This window comes from Hippocampus zosterae, chromosome 3 (assembly GCF_025434085.1).
Source record: "Hippocampus zosterae strain Florida chromosome 3, ASM2543408v3, whole genome shotgun sequence".
NCBI lineage: Eukaryota > Metazoa > Chordata > Actinopteri > Syngnathiformes > Syngnathidae > Hippocampus > Hippocampus zosterae.
The window spans coordinates 13,926,172-13,952,088 of record NC_067453.1 but is presented as its reverse complement, the minus strand read 5'-3'; the positions used below and the strand labels follow the sequence as shown (position 1 = coordinate 13,952,088).

Genomic DNA, 25,917 nt, shown 5'->3' with positions numbered 1-25,917 from the left:
TCCAGAATGGGGGTTGATCTTAAGCCTTGATCACAAACCTCCTCGCTCAACCGAGAAAAACTTAAATTCAATTTATTGAATCTATTTCAAACATCGCACAGAACCCAACAACAGAATATTGCTTGAGAATGTGTCGTCGTGTGTTGAATCATGGGTGTACGAGTCATATTTGGAGCAATGAGTCTTTTGTTTACAAGATATGCTCTCCCTGTAATTCTGTTGTTAATTTTAGATTTTATCCGCTAAATTATTGTGAATGATTGCTGAGGCGGAAAAAAACCCAGCTTGGCAAAGAAAGAGGAAAAAACGCCTTTCGTGGTTTAGGTGTCAGATATGAGATGATCAGATCTAACCTTGTGACAGTATTCCGACATCAAGGAGAGTGTACGCCTTACATTTTGATTCCGGGAAGTTAACAAAAAATATATTATGTGTAAGTTTTTAATGAAGAGATAACGAACACACATTGCTAGGTTTAGTTTTACAGTACATACTTTAGTCCCATTGATTGATTGGCTTTGTTTTAATGAGAGGCTAATGACTTATCTTCTTATCTTTTTAGCTGCTCTACAGTGTAGGCACTCGAGACTTACACCAGACACAACAGGAATGAAAATATCTTCCATGCACAATGTAGGCAGTGGGTTCATATTATTGCCCCACTCAGTATGATTTTTTTTTCAATAAGCGATGACCACACGACGATTGCAAAGGCCTCTGTTTACAGTCCCCTTAGCACCAAACATGGCCGCCGCAGCCTGCACTGCGGAACTGTTCTCAAGCCTTATTGCAAAAATGAATTTTCTCCTTCTTTGTCATACTCGTTACAGCCTTTGTTACGTGTATCTATTAGAAGTATAACAAAAAAAAAACCTCATTGCCGTAGCAACAGTCACAAAGTCACATATATTCACATACTAAGCCAACGTTTAATGTTGTTTACAAACTGTTCAAGTCATTTATACTGGTACACTTATATGGCTGTCCTTTAAAGCCATTTGAGTTGAGAAAATGTGATATTTAGAATATAAATCCCATGCTTTGGTAAAGTATGTTTGGATGGATAGTCTGTGTGTCAGTGAGCAGCTGACATTGGCCCTCAGCATCAAAGACCCTCCTCCCTTCTTTCCCCTCAGTATTCCTCTCACTTCAACATCAGAGTCATCGGGAGAAAGGGGCAGAGAGGAAAGAGAGACACGAGAGGAAAATGTCTAAACACAGAACAAGCATGGCTTGCAGGAGGAGCAGGAGAGAAAGTTTTGGCTTCATTCGTCCATGAACACCGAAAGAAGGCAGACACGTACTGTGTCGGTCCTGATTCGGACCTTTAGGACAAAGATGTGGTGCTACAGATCCAAATATAAAACACTTCACATCTATCAGTAAGCTACTTCTGAGGCTGATTTTACATAAGTGTCCTCAAACCTACCAAATCAAATATTTCATACAATGTAATTGAGGTCAAATACAATCTTTTTGTTCAAATTAAATAAAAAAATAAATAATCATAGGAAATACAATCGATTATTTGTTAAATTTATTAGCCGTTGCGATTGGTCGTGAGGTCCACTGAGACCTTAGCCATGGCTGTGGGCCTTGAATATTGCATTAAACAGCTGTCATAAGCCAAAGAAAAAGCTAACCCCCCTCCCCCTCCCCCACTCCCCAACACACACAGATAATACTCCATTGACACGCTGAACTGTGGTCTGAAATTTGCTGACATATTACAAAGCCTCATGCAGTTATAGTTGTGACAACGCAGCTAATTTATAATGAAACGGATGTATTCTGGCATTCTGCTTCAACGCCTTTTAAGCACTTTTGTTTTCTAAGGTCCTTACTTAAGACTTAATGAAAGCGATATATAAATCAGGATGTGTGTGTTGTGTGTTAATTATTTCAATATGTAAGAGAGTACCAAGACCGTGAGAGCTTGAGGGGCCTTTCGCGTCTGATTTTGGATGCTAAACTGTGATTGGCCGATCATTAAAAGAAAGCGAAAGTCTTATTGGTCTATTTTTTTTAAACTCAATCAGTCCTGGTGGGATGAACTGCTGTCTTTTTAATTGTATTTTTGTTATATGCCATTTTGGCCATGTCCCTGGTGCTTGACCGTCACATAATATCACAAAATTGGATTTCACTCTCCTGCAAGCGAAATGCACCCTCTGTCATGGTAGCACTGTGAAAAGGTCAGTTGGAAAGGGAGCGTGACCTCTAATTAGATTGCGAGCTTCGCCCAGGTTACGCATCACTCACCTAAGTGCAAAATGGAGAAAGAATTCCAGCTCAGGAGATAAAAAGGTGTGATGAGAGGGAGATGAACTCGATCTGTGGGTTTGAATAAAAAAATGAGGTGAGAGATGCTGAGGTCTATAAAGTGTGCATGCAAGAGAATTGAGTTGGAAAGAACCCTCATGGGAATGGGAACAGTTTGGTTCAAATAAATAATAACAATACATCACATTTGTAAGCGCCTTTCACAACACTCAAGGACACTGTACAGCCAAGACCAATAGTAAAACACAGATAAAATAATAAATAAAGAAAGAAAGATTTAAGGCGGGTAGGCAAGTCTGAATAGGTGGGTTTTGAGCTGGGTTTTGAATAAGGAAAGAGAGTCAATATTATGAATGTTGGGAGGAAGCGAGTTCCAGAGTTTGGGGGCAGAGCGACTGAAGGCTCTGCACCCCATTGTACTGAGACGGGCAGAGGGTAGAAAAAGGTGGAGGGAGGATGAGGACCTGAGTGAGCGAGAGGGAATGGAGATTTGAAGAAGATCTGACAGATAGGGGGGCGCAAGGTTATGGATGGCTTTGAATGTATAGAGAAGTATTTTGAAGTTGATTCTAAGTTTGACAGGAAGCCAGTGGAGCTGTCGGAGGATGGGGGTGATATGATGGAAGGAGGGGGTTCTTGTGATGATCCGGGCTGCTGAATTCTGAACAAGTTGAAGTTTATGGAGGAATTTTTGATGGACACCGAAGAGGAGTGAGTTGCAGTAGTCAATACGGGAAGTGACGAGACTGTGAACAAGGATAGCGGTGGTGTGCGGAGTGAGTGAGGGACGGAGGCGGTTTATATTGCGAAGGTGGGAATGAGCGGACCGGGTAATGTTATTGATGTGGGAGTGAAAGGATAGTGAACTGTCAAGGATGACACCCAGACTCTTCACCTGGGGGGAAGGAGATAAAGTGGCATTATCAATTATGAGGGAGAAACTGTCGGCTTTGTTTAGAGCGGATTTGGTACCGACGAGTAGGAGTTCAGTTTTATTGCTGTTTAGCTTGAGGAAATTGTGGGTGAACCAAGATTTGATTTCTGAGAGACAGTGAGAGAGGGACGAGGGTGGGAGAGAAGCGTCGGGTTTGCTGGAGAGATAGAGCTGGGTGTCATCCGCAAAGCAGTGAAAGTGTAAGCCAAATTTGCGGAAAATGTTTCCGAGTGGAAGGAGGTAGACAATGAAGAGGAGCGGACCGAGGACAGAACCCTGGGGAACACCAGAAGAAACGGGGCGGGATTGTGAAGAAAAAGAATCAAGTTGAATGAACTGAGAGCGGCCAGTGAGATATGAGTGGAACCAATGTAGAGGGGTGTTGGTGATGCCTATGGTAGAGAGTCTATTGAGGAGGATGGGGTGAGAGATTGTGTCGAAGGCTGCACTCAGGTCAAGGAGGATGAGGATGGAGATAAGGCCAGCGTCTGCTGCCATGAGAAGATCGTTTGTGATTTTTATGAGGGCTGTTTCAATACTGTGACGGGGACGGAAGCCGGACTGGAATTGTTCATAAAGACTATTGTCGGTGAGGTGGGAGTGGAGCTGAGAGGCGTGAGTGAGACTTGAAGGAAGGTAACTTATAAAGAGTTTTTTGCCATGCCCTTTCAAATATTTTTTGGTCCAATACCCACATCTTCAGCGCAGATTCTAATTTTGCTATGACAACTACACATGAAGAGCTCTGCGTGGTACACTTGATTTATTTTTAAATCACGACGCTGCCTATCCCTTCATTTTTCTGAATGAAGCCGTTTCATTTGCAGGTGAAAAGCAATCTTGGATATGGAATAGCATATTGGTTCTAGCTAGGACCAGTCAAATCACTTGAAGGATTCAGTTTTTTTACACTGGTCTGCTCAGTACAGCTGACTGGAGGTTGGCGTGACTTCTTTCTCACAACAGGCTTTGGGTATGAATGTGTGTTTGCAGTCCTCGATAAAGTAGGAATATTTCAACAACTTGGAATTTTGTCATATTGATGACCTCGTGGCATCTCGACTGACTGGGAAAAGCGCATCAATTGTACTCATGCTGTTGAAATCTTTCAACCTGAGGTGGACTGTGACAAATAGACATATAAATATAATAAATATAATAAATAGAAATAGACTATAAACAATACTATATTTTCCACACTATAAGGCGCTTCGGAGTATAAGGTGCATCTTCAATGAATGGCCTTGTCATGATTCGGTTTAGGGACCAACAGGTGGCACTGTAGGGCTCCCCCGGCAGCTGCACACCTGTTGGTCATTTGGTAATTAGTTGTATAAAAGGACTCAAGCCCGAACACTCGGCGTCGGGTCATTGTTGCTTCTCGCTACTGTCATGTGTGTTGCTGTTTGCTCTTGTTTTCTGTCATGTTTAGTTCATTGTTATGTTTTAGATTTTGTCATGGTTTTTGTTTGATACTTTGGACTTTGTGTGTTTTGGATTTAGGTTTCTTTGTTTTAAATACAATTCTTCAAATACACCCCGCTCCTCTCTCCTGCCTGCTTTTTGGGGTCCACCACCACCTTGCTACGTGACAGGCCTATTTTAAAATAGTTTTCATATCTAGGGCGCGTGGTATTATGAGCCTATAGAAGCTATAATAGTGGCTGAGGTTGCGGATTATAAGGCGCACCGTCAGCTTTTGAGAAAATTGAATTTTAGTTGTGCCTTATAATACAGAAAATATGGTATTTTAAAAATGCCCTATAAGAAAACCTTTATTTGTCCCACACTGGGGAACAATAATAGTAGAAGAATTGAGTAACTGCGTGTATGCTGCGTAAGGTGGCTGTGCTATTTACAATGTAAGCATGGGGTGAGTCTAGGTTTCCACGTGTGTTTATTTAGCAGCCTGACAGCAGTTGGTAGGAATGAGTGGCGGTATCTCCCCATCTTAGAAAAGCATGGACTCATGTTCAGTGGATTTTACTAGTAAAATAGAAAGGTTGTTTTGTAACTTTTAACATTCCTAATAGTGCAAAAAAAATGGCCACGTATCACATTTTAATTTTGTTTGTTTGTTTCAAGAATCAGATTTCAGTTGAATCCCTCGAAAATCAACTGGTTGATATTTGTCTGCAGCATATCCGTTGTCGTTTGCATCTAACAGACTGCACATGCATGACGAGAACTAGTAAGCAGGTAGCTGAAACCCAGAGATGTAATGGTTTTTCAGTGACACCTTTTATCTTCGTGTCAGGTGGAAATATTGTAAGTGCTCTTTAAAAGCTCTTATCAGTTTACTCTGAGGGAAATCACCACATTTTTCTTCTTCAGATGTTTCTGTGGTCAATTATGTAATACTGAGAAATGTAGGCTAGGGAAAATAGACAGGAATCAAAGGACAAATGTTAAGCGCATGCACACACTCAGGTTCACACACATTCATTTCCACAAAGTATTTCAAGGCCGGTGCACACAAATAGACACAGATAGCTGATTGGCATTCCACCAACAGAGGGATGTGTGATGGGTTTAATTAGACACAGGGGAACTGTGTGAGGGATGAGATGCATAGGCTGTGCTCCCCACAGCACCCCCTCCACCACCAGTATCTCCACTTTATCTTTCCCTGTCCCCCGTCCATCTGTTTGACTTAACATCACAATGAAAAAAGAAAAATGTTTTGAACTAAAGAGAGGCAGTCAAACAAATTCTTTTCATTTATAAAATAGATTTGTAAAAATCCAATTCATTTTTAGAACACTGAAAAAAAGGAAGCATGTTTTGTAACAGAAAAAAATAGCAATCACATTAGAATTACATGTTGGTACTCACTTTTTTGTTTTCCACCCAAGTGTTAATTGCTTTTGCCCTCTGCTGTCTACTGCCAAGTAGTTCGCCCCATTCTGTTTCACCGGCATCAAGGCATAAATAATCCACAATCATTTCAACACAATCGTAAATATCACATATACCATCCATCCATCCATTTTCTGATTCGCTTATCTTCTACAAGGGTCGCGGGGTACCCCGTCTACTGCTCAAAGACATCTGGGATAGGCTCCTGCACGCCCGTAACTCTCGTGAGAATAAAGTAGTTTAGATAGTGGATGGATGGATGGATCTATGAAAAATGTTTAGCAGGGTTAACAGCTAAACAAATGCAGCAGGCCTACTGGTTGATATGATTGTGTGTTGTCAGGGTAGCGGTCATAGAGACAAGGTATTGAAAACATGGAAATGCAAGTACACAAGGCACAAGGTGTGCCTCACTGCATTTGATTGTTCTCATGATGGAAATGATGCACAATTGGTGGAAAAACAAAATCCAAAATGGAATTTGTTTGGGACAATTAAAAAACACTTTGCAGTAATTTTGTGCCATTGGCGTGATACAACTTAATTACATGAAGGGGAAAATCAGAACAATCTCACCGGAGGGTACCGATTTTTGGTTTCCATGGTTACAGCCTACTTTAAACGCAGAGCCGAGACAGTTTTGGTTTGTCATCAAATCAAATGAAATGCTATCACCCAGAATTTTTTTTCCTGATCTCGTTGCAGTTTATATGATTGGAGTGTCTCCTGTTGATGTGCTCCACGGTTTTGCCCACTGAAAACAGAAGCAAAGTCTGCGGTGTTTTTCCTCAAAGCTACTGAAGCAAAAACAAAAGGTGATTCATCAAATTGATCTGGAACCTGCAGTTCTGTTTTCATAAAGGAACATTGCCAATTTCCTTATATTCAAGGCTGTAAACCCAGTGACAGAAGTCCATGTGAAACCCACGGTGTCAAACATTTTGTATTCTGTGGCTACCACAGGTAGAATAGCCGTTGGGAAACGTAATGACAAAGCGAAAGGAGAAGGGCTGAAGTCTGGTCTTGCAGCGCAATGCCATGATTGGTATTGAATGAGATTGAGGAGACAATAGAAGGGAAACGGAGCAAAACAATGATGAACGGTGTGAGAGTGAAAACAATAAAAATGACAGAAGAAGGGAATGGGTCGACGATGCAGTGGTGGGGACCTGTTTGAGAATCAGCAACACTTCTGCGACCGAAAAAAGCATCCACTTCAAGAACAAACATCGATAAAGACTTAAAGGACTGCGGGATGGTGACGATGGTGATTATTCAAAGTATCATCATTTTTATGCATGAAGAAAGAAAGAAAATATTACAGTCAGTTTGCCTAGTTGGCCCTGACCACCCACAATTGCCAAAAACACAAGACAAAAACTCTGCCAGAGTTGATCATTTGATGCTAACTGAACTGTGATCTCCCTTGGGTTTTCTCTGACTTTATGATCTGTTTTATTTCTCCCCGCAATATGGGTAAATTCTGAATTTGACTATGGGAGCCTTTGACTTCAGCGGTTAAACAATAAGAAGACCCAAGACGAGCTCAGTTATTTCTAATTGAAGCACAAATAATTATAAAGTCAGCTGATGAGATCTGAAAGAAATACAGGTCGCTCTGCATGTAAAAAAAAAAAAAAAAAAGACAGCTTTTTGGTTCTGCTTCTATACATATGTGTCATTTTTAAATAGTTTTGAGGGGGAAATGGTGGTGCACCAACCACTTACTGTAAGAAGACTCCAGAAAAACATAGTACGGCACTTTTTCTGCAATGGCAGTGTTACGGCACAGATAACAGAAATTCATGACAAAAGTTTGCAATTGAATTCAAACTGTTTCGTAAACTCAGGAATGGAAGGTGACCAGATGTACCGTACTCAAATTATTATAATAAGGCCATAATTCTGCTCAAATTAATCAACATTTTAGAGACAAAATAGTCATCAAAACCTTTGTAGAAAGTCATAATCTCCTTGCTGTGTTTAATTAAAATGCATCCAGTCTTACCGATCTGCAATATAGCATTTGGCCAATTGTGGTGATAGTAGTTCGCAAACTGGGATTTATGTCAAACCAAGTCCAATGTAATTACCTTATATTCCCTGAAAGATTTTGGGCCAAGAATTCAAAAAGGCTGTGATTAAGTGAGCCAGAATTGCATTCAAAATGAGGTCAGCAACAGTGTGCAAAATGCTTGTATTCAGGACGCGTGTAGCCTTCATTTGTACCGAAGGTTAGGGAGTCGGTGCTTCTGTGAAGGTCATGTTAATGTCTGTTGTGTAAAATCTCAATTTCTGTCTTATTGCATTTCAGCAAGCAGTTAAAGACTGTGGAGCTGTGGTGAGGTTTCAGATAAGGTCATTGCTATTCCAAACATGGATGCACTTGGGGTTTTTTTGGATGAGAATATACTGAGAGGAAGTTCTTTTGAACAATAAACGTTTGTTGAACTGATACTTGGCGGTAAAATGTTCAAATCGGTGTGAAGCGACCCTGTGATATATCCTGTGAAAAGCTGATATGTTCCCATCAACGTAATTACTTGACCTGTATGAATCTGCGTGGAGGGAATTAAGGGGAATTTTCATTAGGAAAATGAGGAAATAAAAATGTGTGTCGCCTCATTTAGAAGCAGAAAGCATTTTTCTGTCAGGGCAGTCCTACGTTTTATGGCTAATGCAATCCGGCGTCTAAGGTGACATCTTTATAAAAACATTTTCTGCACTGCACTGTTTTTCGGAACACTTTAACATTCAAATGTGCTGTAGGAGAATATTACTTTATGTATACTTTATCAATGTTACTAGGACGTAAGAAGTCCAAATGAGCTTTTGACGTTTACCAATGAGAATGATTTTTCTTTAAAAAGGAGAATAAGTTACTGATATCATCATTCTACAAGTCAGTTTCCTCAAGGTTCAAATTGGCGTGTTTGGCTTTTTCTTTGGTTTTATTAGCTCGCCCTCACATCCCGCTTTCGTTTAACAGTAAAGTTAAGACTGAGTACGTCAATGTTTTTGTTTTTCAAACGGTGAATATCTTTACAGTTCAGAATGTAAAAATGTTTTTTAATTGCCTATTCAGTATTATGATTTTTTTTCTTTTTGCCTTTATTATTTCTGATGGAAATGTGTTCCCAAATCTGATTAAACTAGAGGTCTATGTGCATCCTGGAACAGACTGTGGAAAACCTTTGGGGCTCCACTGTACTACTTTGCAAATTGTAGGCAATATGTGCAATTTAGCTTGTGGGTCCAAATGAGAGCACTCAATGTGAGACTGAACAAGAATTTGGGCTGACATTTGTAGCACTTGATAAGAGCCATTGTTACATAAATGGAATACAGGGAGGTAATTAGTGAGTCCTCATTTCTAGATGTAGACATGAGAGGGCATCATAAAAATAATGTATACTGTGCTATAGGAAATGGAGTAGGTATCGGGAAAAACAATGTCATTGAAGCCAAAATGCAGATTCCAGCGGAAAGCTACTGTTAAAGCTACAGTATACTGAAACCAAATAAGCAAAAATGTACTCGCCTGAAAAACAAAAACCCCCACACAAAGTTCAAGTTCACCCACCGGGAGCTGCTTCAGAGATGCATAAATGTATAAGACCGAGAAGCACGGAAAACATGCTATGTGTCTTTCTATGACGCATGTTTGTTTGGCATAGTAATGAGTCACATCCACTGTGCAGAAATGTGCATTTGTTTAGTGAAAACCTGGTATAATACACATCACAGCCATATGCTGCACGGGATTTTACAGGACACCGCGGAGATAGATTGAAAATATAAAAGAGATGCTTTCAGTAACAACACCGCTAGCCTACACTTTTCTGTGTTGGTTTTGCCGGTGCCCTGCAGATGAATAATAAATGTACTTGCAACCAGATCTTTCTTTAATAAATCGAAAGTTTCATGCTCAACTTCATCGTGTCCAGGGGCGTTGACAATAAAGAGAGGCACACTAACAAGCCACTCCACAAAATGTGTAACTTGTAGAAAAAGAAAAAAAACGACATCATTGATGTGCAAATGTAAAAACATTGCACTTCTGTTCAAATTTCTGGTCATTTGTTTTTATAGGTGTTGATCCATCTGTCTCTTACCAGGATTATGTCAGTTTCCACTGAACGAGCTTTATGGGCATCGAGACAAGTCTTGTTGTAGGTAGAGCACATCGGCAGCAGCAATCTGGACCATAGTCGCTTTTTTCCCCGCCTCTCACACATTCGGCGTTTATGTGAATGAGCACATGGTTGCACAATTGCCCAAACAGATGATGCGGTTCCACAAGTCCACATTCGAAAATGACTTTAATGAAATGATGCGGTTCAACCGGTTCACATTGTAAAATGGTTTGAATGGTTTAACCCTGTGTCAATGTGGCCATGGTATGGAAGTCAAATGGCTTGTCCTCCTCACAACCTAGTCTTTGAGTCTAAAAAAAATGAATGGAATTCAACGTAAAGAGAACTGCTACAAACTCAAGCTCATTCACCACCATTTACTGTAACTTAACGGCAATCACTGACTTTCTACCCCTTTGTCTGTTTCACTTTCATTTTTCAGGTTGTCAAGGGAACAGCAAGCTTGTCTTCTATCAGATGTGAATGGATTCCAAAACATTAAAAGGCTTGGAAATGGAATGAACAATTTTTACTTCACTTGAAATCTTTGCGCTGTGCCTTTGAGGTCCAGGTTAGACACGATTGTGTTTTCCATCAAAACACCCACCACTCGTTTGGTGAGCGGCAGTCTTTAAAGGGCATCTACTGAATGAAATGCAGCTAACAGTGTGGATAAAGGCACCACAGTGTTGTTGCTTAGCAGATACGCATCAACAGACATCACTGTGAGTGTTGCCCTCTCAGTCACACACTCACACAATTAAAAATTAAGGCAATTGGCAGATAGTGTGCTAACTCTAGCTGGTACATTAGCTCAAAGGCACAAAGTCGCACATATACACGTGTACTGTCTGTGGGGGCAGCAGGACAGATGCTGCCCGCACCCTCCCTCCTATTGTCATCTCAAAGCCAGCTGGAGAGAAGATGAGATTTGGGATTGATGGGTTCGGCCGTCTTTTTTTTTTCCCCTCTTTCCCCATCACACCCTTTCCGCATCACTCCACCCAACCTGGCCTGTCGTACTGCAGCCAAGTCCCTGCTTGAAATATCATCATAAGGATTGCCTTTTGTAAAACAAAATACCACATAATCCTTAGATTTGAGCCTTTAAGAATTTGTTGCTCGATTCTGTCATCAGAACAGCAATTAAATCGCATGATGTCAAAATGGTGTTGACGGCAGGGTTTAACTTCACACAAAGAACCTTTCTGACTGAAGACCTGTAGCAGAAGCACCTCAAATGACAATTCCCCAAGCAGAAATGCTTGCACGAAGCTTTGAAAGAAAAGAGTAAATGAGGAAAATAGGCATCGCTACCGAGTACAATGAAAGCAGAGTAGGAATAAATCTTTTTTTTAAAAGGACATGGGCCAAGACCACACCAAGGAAATATTTGTCTAAAATGGCCTGAGATGTGACGGAATACCCTTCAGGCCAGACATTCTCCTTTCTACTGCCCCTCCTCCTGCGTTCATCACTCCCTCTCTCCGCTGCGCTCAACTACTCAACTAGAGCGCACGCTTTCCTGAGCTCTGACTACAGTGCAACGATAGACACTGGGAAAGAGAAAGCAGAGTGTTCGGGCCGAGCTTGATCACTTGCACAGATGGTCAAGAGGAGAAGGACGACGACCTGCTACATCGACGCTCGCTCATCGCTGGATACCCATTGACGGCAAGAAAGAGGGAAGGAAATGACAGGGATGGACATAAAGGCAGCAGAGGACCTGAGGGGGAAGTCGGGATATCGATGAGGATACAAAAGCTGATGTAGCGCGTCTTTTGATTGCAAAGAAAGGACTTCCGAATATCTCAGACTGCAACTGCGTGTAATTCAACGGCAACTTCAGTGTGTGAGTCAAGCACATATTTGTGGAGGGAAATAAAGCTGAGAGAGAGACAGCAAGTGTAGGAAGATCGCCGAGTGCACAGCCTGTGTGGGACAAACAGACTGCGACACATTGCCCTCGTGTGTATTTACTTAAATGATAGTGTGTGCGACCTCGTAGTCCACCGTGCTAAGCGGGAGTTTGGCCCATTCACGCTCACCGGGCCTTGGTGGCTGGTACTCGCAGGAGGCACAGGAAGAGGAGGGCTGGGTACAGTGGCAGGCCCAGCAGTAGGGGCACGGCCATGGGGGGGCCGCATCTCTTCCTCCACCTTGTACCGGGACAGGCGCTGGGGCTTTTGGGGTGGGGCTCCTTTCAGAGGTGCACCAAGAGTCCCGGAGCTGAGGCCTTGGCTGAACAGAGCAGCACCTGGGGTGGGGGGCTCGGGTAGTCATAGGGAAGCGAGCGAGGCGGAGAAAGCAAGACGGGCAAGATGTTCTCCAAGAGTCTGGCTCGTACTGGGCTCGCTGGTTCTGGTCTTTCTCACCTCGCTCTTCTTCTCCGTCTCGCTCCGGAGCGGCGTTGGTTTTAACTACCTGGAGCCGCCGGGGTGGGAGGATTCTCGGCGGGTGAAGCTGCTGCCCAGCTACGCGGGCTCACGCAAGCAGAACCCCCGTGACTCTCAGCTACAGAAAACGTGCGCCTGCCCTCGCTGTGTCGGAGACCCCGGTGTCTCGGACTGGTTCGATGAGAACTATGACCCGGATATCTCACCTGTTTGGACCAGAGATAACATCCAGCTGCCCTCTGATGTCTACTACTGGTGGGTGGTAAGTAACAACGCCCTTTTACAAGACAATCTTTGAAGTTTAAAAACCCCACAGGCCATATAATAAGAATAAAAGCGCTGTCATGGATGACACCACACAAAAGAGCAGTATCAATTGCACATCGGAGTTTTGCTTTTTCTAGGCTTTTGGTCCAGACAACTGTCAATAATGCAAGGAGAATGTTTCATGATAGATAACCAGAGTCAGAAGTGATGCACACATTTCTTTCTTGGCTGTACAGAATATTATGGTACATTTATTCTTAACCCATTTCAAAATGGAAAGTCAGCATCCCGTGGAGATGCATTCAAATCCTCAATTGGCACGTGACATTTGTAATCTTGCACGCTCAAGTTTAAAAGCAGACGCAGAAAGCAGTGTGTTTTTAGGATTATATGACTCTCTCTCTGTTTCTGTGACTATTCAATCGATATCTATTTCCCCCAAAACACAAGATGAGTGATGCACTGTAAACTTTGCAGTCAGAATATATTTGAACAGCAGAATGAAAGAAAAACACAATTTGACAGTTTCTACTTCACCATATGCATATCTGTTTTCCCATATGTGCGAATATTGTACAGAGGAAAAATAACAAATGTTTTAACATCGGCGTCTTCAACACTAATCACAAATCTATCTCATCCTCTGTTTTCCACTGTTTCGAGTACATCTTTCCATGTTTCCTGCGACTCGCATGTTAAGATCCTGGCACAGCATAAGGACTTCAGAATAAAAATACAGTGGGCCTACATCCTTTGACAACGTTATCGGTCTGAACCTTGGTTTTAAATCTACTTATGAAGCGTTCATGTAAGAGCATGTGCGGCTTCCAGCCGGAAGTCTCCCGCCAGCACGTCCGGCATAATATTGCAAACCCTGACTAACAGCTGCCGAGTCATTAGGTCACGCTGCAACAGGGAGATGATGAACGAGGAAGGAGCAGAGTCCAGAAGAAGTAAAGGGGGAAAATTGCATTAGGGGTGGATTTTTTTAGCTACTGCAGACATGTGAGACAAATCGAAGGATTCACTGACGTAGCCTATAATCCTTGAATGTGCGATGACCTGTTTTGGAACCCGCTGCGCAATCTTTGTATGACTTACTCTCTTTCTCGTCATCAGTGGTGATGTTAAGTGCCGTTATTGGTTTGATTTTGGCAGATTTCTACTCCCAGTGCACTTTGCTTAGAAGAACGCTGAGCTGGTTTGAATCAGCTTTTTGTGAACCAAGACTTGGATTTGACTATTCTTTGACTGAGGTTGTGCATTCGAGACTCATCTTTTTGTAATGCTTGGCCAAAAGGAGCACAGAGTAAAGGTGTAGATGTGCCATGTGATTGGCTGGAGACCACTCTTGGGTGAACCTGGACTCATGCCAAATTCAGCTTGGGGCACATACCTCTTCCCCCCTGACCCTCATGAGGGGCATAGAATATGGGAAATGTGGTTTTGGAAGTTGACCGAACTGAAGTTCTGCCACCTGGCTTGTGTCATTTAAATGATTTGTCAGTACAGTCATACCTCGGTTTTCGACCATAATCTGTTCCAGAAGGCTGTTCGAAAACCACGCTCTTGAAAAAAAAAAAATCATTATTGAAGTCGTCTGCTCACAATAGAACGCTACCTGAGGAAGCGTCACTTCCTCGTGGAAGGAAAGCGGGAGGAGTCGAGTGGCACATTCAAGTGCGCTCAGTTTGGTCGTGAACCAATTTTCGGTCGTAACCCTAGGCATAAAAGACTCTAAATTTTGGGTCGAAAACTGATTTGGTCGAGAACAGAGACGTTCGAAAACCGAGGTTTGACCGTATAAGCTTGAGTGTGAACTATTGCTGCTGGATCCGACGTCCTGACGGTATTTAATGCATAATGTGTGTCTCTTGACTGGCCGTCCTGAAAAATAAAACACCCATGCGTTAAAAGTGGCTGCCAGGTACCTTGTACCTTAGTAGTCATCTTACAGGGAGATTAAGGGTCCCAGAACAACAGAGGCGCAATGTGGCAAGCTGGATTTGGCATCTCACGGGGGGCATCCGAGACAGAAAAGCCAAAGGATGGAGGGATGAAGAAAGCTTGGGAAGATGAAACGACGACAAAGCAAGGCACCGGGTTGGAGAGTGAGAGAGGTAATGGGGGAGTAAAAGATAGATTTAGTGCTGCGTGATTGGCACTGATGAGCCGCGTGCTGTTCGGGTGTCCCAGAGAGACTAAGGAAGACGAGAGAAGGAGGAGAAACAAAGAGGGAGCAGGGGAAATTAAAGAGAAGGAATTAGACATGACGGCACGCAGGCTGCTGGCGAAGATGTGTGGATAGAAATATAAAGCGTGATGTGTGTCAGGAGAAGGGAATCTAGGCTGACTGCGACTGAGAGTGTGTGAAAATCACGACGAGGCAGGACTTTTGTTTAGTTGCTTGAATTTACTCCAGACGTATGAATGAATATTTGCCCTTGCGGGATGCTCATGTTGATGCCATTGAGAGACTCCAGGTTTGATGCCTTCGGCTCCATCCATTTGTAAAATCTTTTCAGAATTTTAAAAAGTCAAGCTATGCCATTATCTTCCTGCTGCAACAAGCTCTTTCTTTCATGGAGTCGCCAAGGAGCACTGTGAGAGTCACGGCGGGAGAAAGCCGCAGCAGACAAGCGTCTGACGGTGTGGCCTACCTAACTGACGACCGCAGTACGTGAGGACGCATGATGTTGTGTCCGACACGGTAGTCTGCGCCACAGGGCCCCTCCAGGGACACGATCACTGATTCTATTCCCCTTCTATGGCTTAGACTTCAGCTATATTTCTATTTTTTGTCACCTGCGATAAATCTGCCCATGTCAGGTGGATGAGCAGGAGTACAGGACTTTGTGGACTTGTGTGAGCCGAAACCAAGAGTGCACCTAACAATTTTGGACTTGTTCTCAAAGGAGCATCTCATGCAGGGGCATGCGGGGTCGATGCCCGGCGCAATCAGCCGGTTTCAATGCCCCCCAAATTTTTGGGTGGGGTCGATAGTGGGAGAATATGCGAGTGGCATTAGTGTTGTGCAACCATTTTCACTCTTGCGGTGAATAGGGAGAGTCGGCTGTAGTCGCATACAGTGAACAAAGAGTGCATTAACCAGTAGCGATGGAAAAATCCAAACAATTAACCCACGTGGATTGCTTTTGGAGAAGAAAAGATTCCACCATGACAAGGGATATGGAGTTGCTGAAAGCAACAGGAAGCTTTGGTCCGCGCAAAAGTAAGCATCCATCAAAAGAGGCTCCGTGTGCACGAATATCGTCACCCTCATGCAAAAGCCACACCGCAGCGAAGAGGCCATCGCATCTTATCTACCCTTATCAATCCAAAATTAATAACAACTACAGTCATGGAATACTTAATTTTACAATACAAAACAGAATGGATGCAATTCCCTAATTTCTCATTTATAATGTATAAATTCTGATGTTACATAGCAGTATCAATATTAGTATCAGTATTTTTTTAATCACTGCGCTTTCACACATTTCTTGAAAATACAAAAGGACTGAGATGGTTTATTTTTGACAAGATTGTTCCACAAACTGACTCAAAACATAACACCCAAAAATTCACGAGTCCTTTCAATCCCTGTTCCCTGCACACTCAATCTCTGTTGCCTCCACATCAATACTCCGGCAACAAAAAAAATCATACACAGTACTGTATTTAGTTTTGCAGTAATTTAAAGACAATCTGTTTGCGTTTCTGTTTTATACTGTAAATCAGGGGTGTCCAAACTTTTTGCCAAGGGGGCCAGATTTTATGTGGTAAAATGTCGGGGGGCCGACCTTGGCTGACATTCTTTACATTGAACAACAATATTGTTCAACAAATTTTAGTAAGCCAGTCTGTTTCACATTTCCATTTTTATTTTAATTTCAACAATCTTAAGAATTTCTTTTGGTTCATTTGAAACAGGTATATCACATGCAACTGCTTATTCACTTGACTTTTTCTTAAACAGAAGTCTCCTGAGTGCAAATTGATTGATTTGAAACATAAAATGTATCACCATGACTTTTCAATAGTCACAAAACCTTTGACTCGAACAACAGGGAAATGAACAAGCAATACACATATCCACAACTGCAAGGATCATTTGAAATATGACATATCAGTCAATATAAACACGGAGTGATGTCTTGTTAACTCGTGAGTGATGTCTCGTAGAGTGCTACTGCCCTCTAGTGTCTAAATGCTATTACTCATTTAGTGAATGCTATTACTCATTTAGCCACTAGAGGGAAGCAGTACTCTATAAAACATCACTCACCAGTCTACGAGAGCTCAGTCAATGCAACACGTGTTCCATTGCGCCCAACCTGCGGGCCAGATGGCACTGATTTTATGACAGGGGCCGAGGGCCGGATGAAATTCGACCGCGGGCCGGATTTGGCCCCCGGGCCGGACTTTGGACATGCCTGCTGTAAATTCATCCATCCAGGCAATATAGAATAGACACACTCTCACACGTGTGCATGTGTTCACACGCTCGCAGAAATGGCCAAATTTCCATTATGTTGTCACATTCCACTGCAGGGCCTCCTAACCATCTTTTCCTCTCCCTGTAGATGTTGCAGCCCCAGTTTAAACCCCACAGCATCCAGCAGGTGCTCCTTCGGTTGTTCCAGGTAACTGATTAAACTTGTCATTATTACTTTGCTACTTTTAAAGGAGCAAAGCGCAAACTCTAAGGTGGCCTCATGGGATTATTTTTTTTCCATGTTTTGATTTTACTGGGGTACTTTGCTCTCACATGTTACATCTTGTCTACATTCTAATTATTATAATTATTATTATTATTATTATTTTATCAACCGTTCCTAGAGGTGGAGTCCTACTTCACTCCCTCTGATATGTCATCATGACAGGTTATCCCTGGACGATCTCCATATGGCTCATGGGATCCCGGACGATGCCTTCGGTGCGCTGTAGTGGGGAACTCTGGCAACCTGCGCGGGGCTGGATATGGAGCGACCATAGATGGACACAACTACATCATGAGGTGAGAGGTGTGAATAGTGTGGATACGTGAGACCATGCGAACATAAAAGTGCGGAAGCAGATGGCTGAAGGATATCGTCACTCAGCTCAACTCAGTTATTCAAGTTACATCATGGGTAAAAGGAGGTAAAGCAAGCAGATGTGCAAATAATGAAAGATTTAATCTTAGAGTTCTTGGGAGATCAAGAATCTTAAGAAGTTGAATATTATCACTTGTATTTGTCCTACACGCATGCCTTTGGTTTCAATCTCGTCCTTCTTTTGGGCTGTGCCAAATGCAAATCCCTGAAATAAAATGTCACATTTGTAGTCGGATAGTTTCATGATCAGGAATCAATTTCCACAAATAATATATATCCCTCGCTGCCCCTCATCTTGGTGTGGAGGACTGTGATCCCATTTTAAACAAACAGTAGACTGACATTTCCATTGTCTGTAAAATGAAATGGTGTGTGACATCAATGTCACAAATGAGCACAATGTGGCTTGTCCCATCTTCTCACAATGACTTGCTTCCTCAATGCCAAATGTTATTTTGACCCGAAATAATCCAAAAGCTCGATAATGGATTGATGCGAGAGACCGATGCTCTCTCTGTACTCGTTAGGGGACGCAAATATTCAAGTCGCCACTGGCAACAGACACGTTTAGAATTGTTCAGCTGAGGTTGGCAGGTCTGCACTCTGCAGTACTGTGCAACTCCCATTTTTTTGTTGTTGTGGTGTCTCAATGCGAAAGAAGTAGAAAAATATATCAGCATTACGTTCAAAGTAGACATGTGTGGGCAGCTTCCCTGATGTTCCACGTTCTCGTTTCTGCAGTTCGACTCTAATTTGTATTTAAAATGAGCTCTGGCACGCCACTACTGCCGCCCACCTTCTGCCTGTCTGGACAAACTGCTTTATTCACTGTGGCTAGACACTTTCTTGAGTACATAAAGTCAACTCACCGGTATGTATCTGCAATGCATTGTTTTCATTTATTGTACGAGTAAGATGGTCATTACTGATTCGGGTCACTGTCTCTCAAGATCAGCGCATCAGTGTTCCATTATGGCCTTCGTCATTATTCAATATATTTTACAGTCATTGGACTTAGCCGTAGTCTGACGATGACAAATTGATTTTGTACAGGGAAGAACAAGAGAGCGCGTTTGTATTATAGCGAGGTTCATCATCTGAGAGTGCAAATCCCATTTAAGGAGGACATATTCTTTGCTTGGCAAAAATGGTACTTTTAGTGGCGATCTGAAGAGGAGTGTGTCACTGATCGTCAATTTGTGGAACCACAAACGACAGCGGCCGTGGCTTTTCCTTCACTTCCATCTGCAAAACTGGAAGGGAACATTAGTGGCTGCTCTTTATTGAAATTTGACAACGAGCCTCAGCAGGTTATTGTGGTTTTTACTTTTATATTAACGGCAAAACAATTTACCGGTAACTTGACCATCTTTTGCATAATCCATTTCTGAATACATTATTTATATGCCAGAATTTCAAAGCTAATAATGGAAAACAATCAACAGTAGCCTCTGTGTCCAAGTCTACCGTCTGAGGAAGCCATAAAGAATCACTCCGAGGGGCTGCGGCCCCATGCGTCTTTTTAGCACGGTATTTAATATTGAACAACACGTCATGTTTCTAAATGAGCAAACCAGGTGGCGCCATTCTTTCCTAGCCATCACAGGGCGAAGATCTCTCATACCGCTCCCCTCTCGTACTGTTAGGATCAACTTGGCCCCCACAGTGGGCTACGAGGAAGATGCCGGTAGCCACACCACTCACCACTTCATGTATCCAGAGAGCGCCAAGAACCTGGTGGCCAACGTCAGCTTTGTCCTGGTTCCTTTTAAAACACTGGATCTCGTTTGGATCACCAGCGCGCTGTCTTCCGGCCAGATCCGATTGTAAGCGCACGATTGACGATTGTTGCGGGACTATCCGTCAATGTCAATCAATCCAACGGATAGAATGGTAAATCAACACGTCTCTTCTCTAGCACCTACGCTCCGGTGAAGCAATTTCTCCGTGTGGATAAAGACAAGGTGAGCAGTAATATATACTGTAGGTGTCGGCTCACATATTGCAACAACACACACTCATGCAGACACAGACTGCTTTCCTACAATGATGTCCCTTTTGTTGATGAGGGATTAGTTAGGCGAGAAACCATCTCTTTGTTTTAAGTAATCTTCCGCTCACTCTTTAATCCATGAAAATAAATAAAGTCCGCATAATCCCTTCCATGTGGAGACTTCATGTGGACTCTTCGTCTGAGCACCAACACGGTTTTACAGCCTGTTTTGGAGTGCGACCAAAACTATGGATTTGTAAGATTTCCTGAGAGCAGCCTAAAGCCTTGTTTGCTGGCACTGAATGTTACCTGTAATTTAGACAAGTGGGATTTCTCATCAGATCATTAATCTTGAAAATACATTTGAAAGTATGGAAATCCTCAGGGAGTGTTTAACCAAATTCTTAAATGTTCAGACATAGAATCCAAAGTAAATGTGGCTATGCTGACTTCATTCTTTCCAGCATTTCCATATTCTTTCTTTTCATTGTCGATGTCCAGGTCCAAATCTTCAACCCGGCATTCTTTAAATACATTCACGATCACTGGACCAGCCATCATGGCCGCTACCCATCCACAGGCATGCTAGTGCTCTTCTTCGCCCTACACGTCTGCGATGAGGTCAGTGAAGTACAATCATTTCATCAACAGCATTTTTCTCATATTCAGAATGCCGCATGCGCTTCCAATGCCGGCTTTTCCAGGTGAATGTATTTGGCTTTGGGGCGGACGGCCGTGGAAACTGGCACCACTACTGGGAGCAGAACCGTTATGCAGGAGAGTTCCGAAAGACGGGGGTCCACGATGCAGACTTTGAAGCTCAGATCATTCAACGACTGGCTGAGGCTGGAAAAATCACTGTTTATCCAGGCAAATAAGTCACTAGCCGGCCAAGCTAAGGGAAACAGTTTCTGCCAGAGATGCGAAGTCCTTCTAAAGCGGTTGCGAAAAGGTCACTGATGTGTAACACCATATCTGATTATCGCCCTCTAGCTAGGAACCAAATGTTTGGATGTGGACCACCGCTCAAGATATCAAGCTGAGTGAGGCTCTGCTCAGACAGCGATGGGGAGGGTCAAGCCTCCGGGTTTCACCCCTTGTGATCAGCGCTGAGACTGAAAGAAAGGAGCCGCATTTTGGAATCGTAAATTTCCAAATCGAGACTGAAAAGCAAAGCTGTCAAAGAAACAATGACACTGACTGACCCTGAGATGGGCGGCCCGGTAGTCCAGCGGTTAGCACGTCGGCTTCACAGTGCGGTGCCGGGTTCGATTCCAGCTCCGGCCTCCCTGTGTGGAGTTTGCATGTTCTCCCCAGGTCTGCGTGGGTTTTCTCCGGGTGCTCCGGTTTCCTCCCACATTCCAAAAACATGCGTTGCAGGCTGATTGAACACTCTAAATTGTCCCTAGGTGTGAGTGTGAGCGTGGTTGGTTGTTCGTCTCTGTGTGCCCTGCGATTGGCTGGCAACCGATTCAGGGTGTCTCCCGCCTACTGCCCGGAGACAGCTGGGATGGGCTACAGCACCCCCCGCGACCCTAGTGAGGATCAAGCGGTTCGGAAGATGAATGAATGAATGAATGAATGGCCCTGAGATTGGCACTGAAAGAGCTCAAAAGGGATTCATCACATGCTGTCATGCTCTCTAATCCGACACCATTTCTATAGATACGGATTGCCTTGAACAGAAAACGCCGCCGTCAAACTACTCCTGTGGACTATTATTCTCCAGACAGTGTTTCCAAAAGCAACAAACGACTGAGCTGTGGATGTTGACCAACACACAATGCAACACTGAAGGTGTGCAGACAGACAGGCAGACAGTAATGACTCACCGCACACTATGTGCCAGCAACTGACGCACACAGTGAGATTTTCCATTTTAGAGGCATTACCGAGTATGGAAAGGAAAACACTTCACTTCTTTACAAGAATGACGACCGTGTTATATTAAAGTTTTTGTTGAAATGAATAGGTTATGTGAGGTGATTACTTGGAGTTAAGAGAAAGATTCTCCTGGAATTCTGTTTCAGTGAAAGTTCCAAGAGGACATTGTTTTGACTGCGTGTTTGGATGCTTGCACGCTGGTCTCGGATCAGACTTTTAATAATCCCCATGTGGTGTGTCACGGTCCAATTTTAGAGCCGAAGCACGACAAAGCCAGCGGGGCACAGCATCATTTGGTCCGAGTTTGTGGTGTTTCGCAACTTCTTAAGGCTCTCGGCAAACTGTGCTACATTTCATCTTTTAAAGGATTGCAAACACTCCAAACGGACTTTTGCATCCCGGTGGATTTAGCTCATTCTTGATTAGTGCCCATTTGATGGGTGGAAGACCATCGGAAACCACTTGGATGTGAAATCGTTGAACATCTTAGTTTCATCTTCTGCTAGTCCTGCCTGGTACCTGCCAATTAAACCTTCAGCTGTCTCTTCAAGGGGGGTACAGTGTCACCACACGCCTTAGATATCACCATTTACCTGCAATTACCTTTTCGTTTTTTTTTTTCTTTCTTTCTTCATATTCTCTTTGGCACAATGTTTGATTTCCATTGTTTCATTTTGACTGCATTCCAGGGTTTCTAACTGTTGTTGCGCAGTCCAGTGATGTTACTTTATCGCTCACTGGGTGATCCTTGAAACATTTTTATTTTGTCAAAAGAAGTATCCCATTTAAAGGTGCATTTGGGGAAATGCTTTGTTTTTGTCGAGGAGCTAAGGCATTAAAAAGGATTAATAGTACTCCCATAACAGCCTGTTAAATTAATAAGCCAAATCCAAAGAATGTTTTCTACCAAACTGAAGTTACCCGCCCATAGCGTTCAAATGATTATGACGATTTTGGCTTGAGATTTGGAGTTGGAATACAGACAAAGGCATAAGAATGGTATAAATCACATGCCTGCTGACTGGCGACCAGTTTAGGGTGTATTCCCACCTCTCACCCAAGGTCAGCTGGGATTCAAGTGAGGATAAGCGGTACAGAAAATGAATGGATACACAGCAAGCACTTCATTCGGAACACCATCATAACAAAGTGCAAAACAATACAGAAGCTCCATTCAAAATCTGACTCCATGACGAGAGTCAGAAAGAGCTTCCAACAACCACAATATAAACACATTGTACTATGAAAGCAACTTTCATATTAGAACTCATTAAATAGTCTCCCGAACGTCATGACTGGTGAGTGTAAATATTCGACACATTACGGACATTAGCCGCATTTCAACAAAGAACAAAGAAACCATAATGAACATCATGCCTAAAAAAATGAAGTAACGCTGGCCAACAAAAGATGATTACCATGAAGCTGTTAAATGTTAACAGGTACAGAGGCTAAAATAAAGGCGTCAATAATTCAGCAAGTCCATCTTTTCAGTCAGCCTATACCAGTTACCAAGTGGATCTTAAAAGCTGCTTTTGTCGCACTTTTCTGTTGCCATGACAAGGTTCTACTTTAGGTTGCCGAAAGCACCTGCGAGGACAGAATTTAAATCATTCGAGACTACAGTCGATGAGAAAAACAACATTTTCATGTGATTTGGCAGATTAAAAAAATATGATCTTTTTCTATGGGAGAAATCAACACATCAGAAGACTTCAGGAAAAATACTGTACTTCATTCTCCTTTTCAGATAAAAATAAATAATACTAATTTCAATAAAAGAATATAGCTCATGTTACTTAGGTTGAGGCTCCATCTGTAACACAAGCACATTTTAAAGGCTGGTAGAAGCTACAAAATGTATCACTCAAGTTTAACTTAGCATATTTACAAAATTATAAACAATAACATTTAAAAGACTTTACATTATTCGATTTTTTTAACATTTAACAATTACTTGCATAATTAACTACAATTAAATGATAAATTATGTCATTTTAAAATGAGAATAATCTCAAATTTTGTGCACACAATGTACATTTTTTTAACTTAAACTGCAAATGCTATTAAAAGAAAATGTGCCCCTCGCATACAAAAGTTTGCCCATCCATTTTAGGCTCCCCCAACCTGGTGATGAAAAGAATTCCTCCTTCTGTGCTAATATCAGCCTTATTTACATATCAATGTATTTTATTTTTGGATGCTTCAATCCTGTCTATGATCAATTCTTATCATCTCTCTTTGCACACAACAGCTCTTAAAAGATGATTTTAGTTTGTGTTGCGGAGACAAGAGTGGCTGAATAAGGACAGACAGTACAGTAGTTGTGACTCTTTGCCCACACGCAACATTCAAGCTTCAGTGGATTGGCTGCCACTGCCGGACATATCAACCCTCGAGCCACTCGCTTACGGCAACCATCTGCTAAGCTTTGCATCTTTTTGCTTTGCACTGACTGACACACACCTGCTGTAGGTCTGCTGGCTGCGAGCTGTGCCTTCTGCGCTGTACACACTCCAGTACATACACAAACATATTCCGCCTTCCTGTGGTACATGCTTTCACGCTTACCGTCTTCCTTTTTTATAAAGATGGCCACAGGTTACAGTGGGTGATGTGTGTGATTCATTGCTAATTTTTGTATAAATTGCTCGCATTTACCGTCTGTCCAGAACCATACTTGTATTGCATCTTATACTGTAGTTGCCCAGTACTCACTCAATAAACAAGAAGACATATTTAAAGATGAGATATCTCTAGTCATAAATTGGTTCATGGTTCCAATTTTTTGGGTTGTATCCTTATACATACAATGAGGATGTCAAAAGTCAACACTCCCCTCCTATGTACGATGTCAAAAATGAGAACAAAACTAAGCATTGGAAAAAAAATAATAAAATTGAAAGCCTAGAAATATGTAGTTGCCAAACTATTTTTAAATTACACATGATTCAATTTCACTACTGCCATCTTTTGGGTATCTACAAGGCACAAAATTGGTTGTATTTGATCCTTCTTTTCCTGGAAAAGTGCTTCATATACTGTAAATCGCATGTATGCGAGGGCATGCCTTGGGCTGAGTCATTTGCCATAGGTTTTTTTATTTTAATGAGGTCTAAACTCTGGCAAAACGAGTCCATTAAGTCATAAAGTTTCATACTTGCTCTTATTCTGTGAAGAAAATCAGAGATTGTTTTCATAGGTATTTTGGGCTTCCAGCACGCCCGACATTTTTAACAAATGTAATCCTGTATGTAGATTGAGAGGGCCTCTGCCTTGTTACATGTAAATGTGGTAAAGCTCTTAATAACTTCCATTTTAATTTTGTCCTTTAATTAATTTAGTTAATTTAATTAAGAGCCACTTTAATTAATATGAATAGCTATTCAAATCACCCGCCCTCCTAAAAAAGTAAATTCAAAACATAACTTTAAAATAGATTGTTTTAATCTTAACACTGATAATTCCCACCAACACGATTGTAATGGTTTGGATCCAACACATTTTTTTTTTCAAACTGAATCATTGAGGCATTTTTCATATTATGTTCTATATTTTCCATTTTTATTGTCATTGATTCAGCACACATTTTTCCAGGGATGGCAATTTTTATATCCACTCTATGACACTGTTACTAATATTAATATTAATCATTTGTTCCATGATGCAACTTCTAGCTTCGAAGATTATTTATGTGTCTCAAGTACCAGACTAACATTTCTATGACATTGTTGCTCTTTGTAGGAAATTGATTTTCATGTTTCCCATGATGGAAAAGGCCGGGACAGGCTGTTAAGCACAAAACAGACAACTATTATGAGAATCATGATTGTGATTATTATTATTATTATTGTTGTTGTTGCTTTTAAAATATGGCAACAAGTAGATAGGACATCTAATGTAGGGTTCTGTGGAAGTCTGAGCAAGACTATGTTTTGTTATTTCACTTTGGTGATTATGTTAAGGTTAGAACAAAACACGAGTTGTTTGAGTAAAACTGGACAGTTCCTGTACAGTATGTCCTCGTGCATTATTGGGTTTTTCAAAATCAAAACAAAACACGTTT

The 25,917-nt window shown here is 42.1% G+C and overlaps 1 protein-coding gene across 1 annotated transcript; it reads left to right on the top strand.

Moving 5' to 3' along the window:
- The first annotated feature begins 11,506 nt into the window (after positions 1-11,506).
- Positions 11,507-25,912, top strand: st3gal2 (ST3 beta-galactoside alpha-2,3-sialyltransferase 2). Its single transcript, XM_052060359.1, has 8 exons — positions 11,507-11,548; positions 12,124-12,870; positions 17,462-17,521; positions 17,762-17,895; positions 19,621-19,800; positions 19,893-19,938; positions 20,469-20,588; positions 20,672-25,912. The coding sequence occupies exons 1-8, from the start codon at positions 11,507-11,509 to the stop codon at positions 20,843-20,845; spliced, it is 1,503 nt and encodes a 500-aa protein (XP_051916319.1). The 3' UTR covers positions 20,846-25,912.
- The last annotated feature ends 5 nt before the right edge of the window (positions 25,913-25,917 follow it).

Bases quoted from the DNA above. Each gene is read 5' to 3' on its own strand.
- st3gal2 (XM_052060359.1), top strand. From the start codon at position 11,507: ATGAGGAAAATAGGCATCGCTACCGAGTACAATGAAAGCAGA. The intron at 17,522-17,761 runs GTAACTGATTAA...TCATCATGACAG, and splicing joins TGCTCCTTCGGTTGTTCCAG to GTTATCCCTGGACGATCTCC. The intron at 20,589-20,671 runs GTCAGTGAAGTA...CGGCTTTTCCAG, and splicing joins CCCTACACGTCTGCGATGAG to GTGAATGTATTTGGCTTTGG.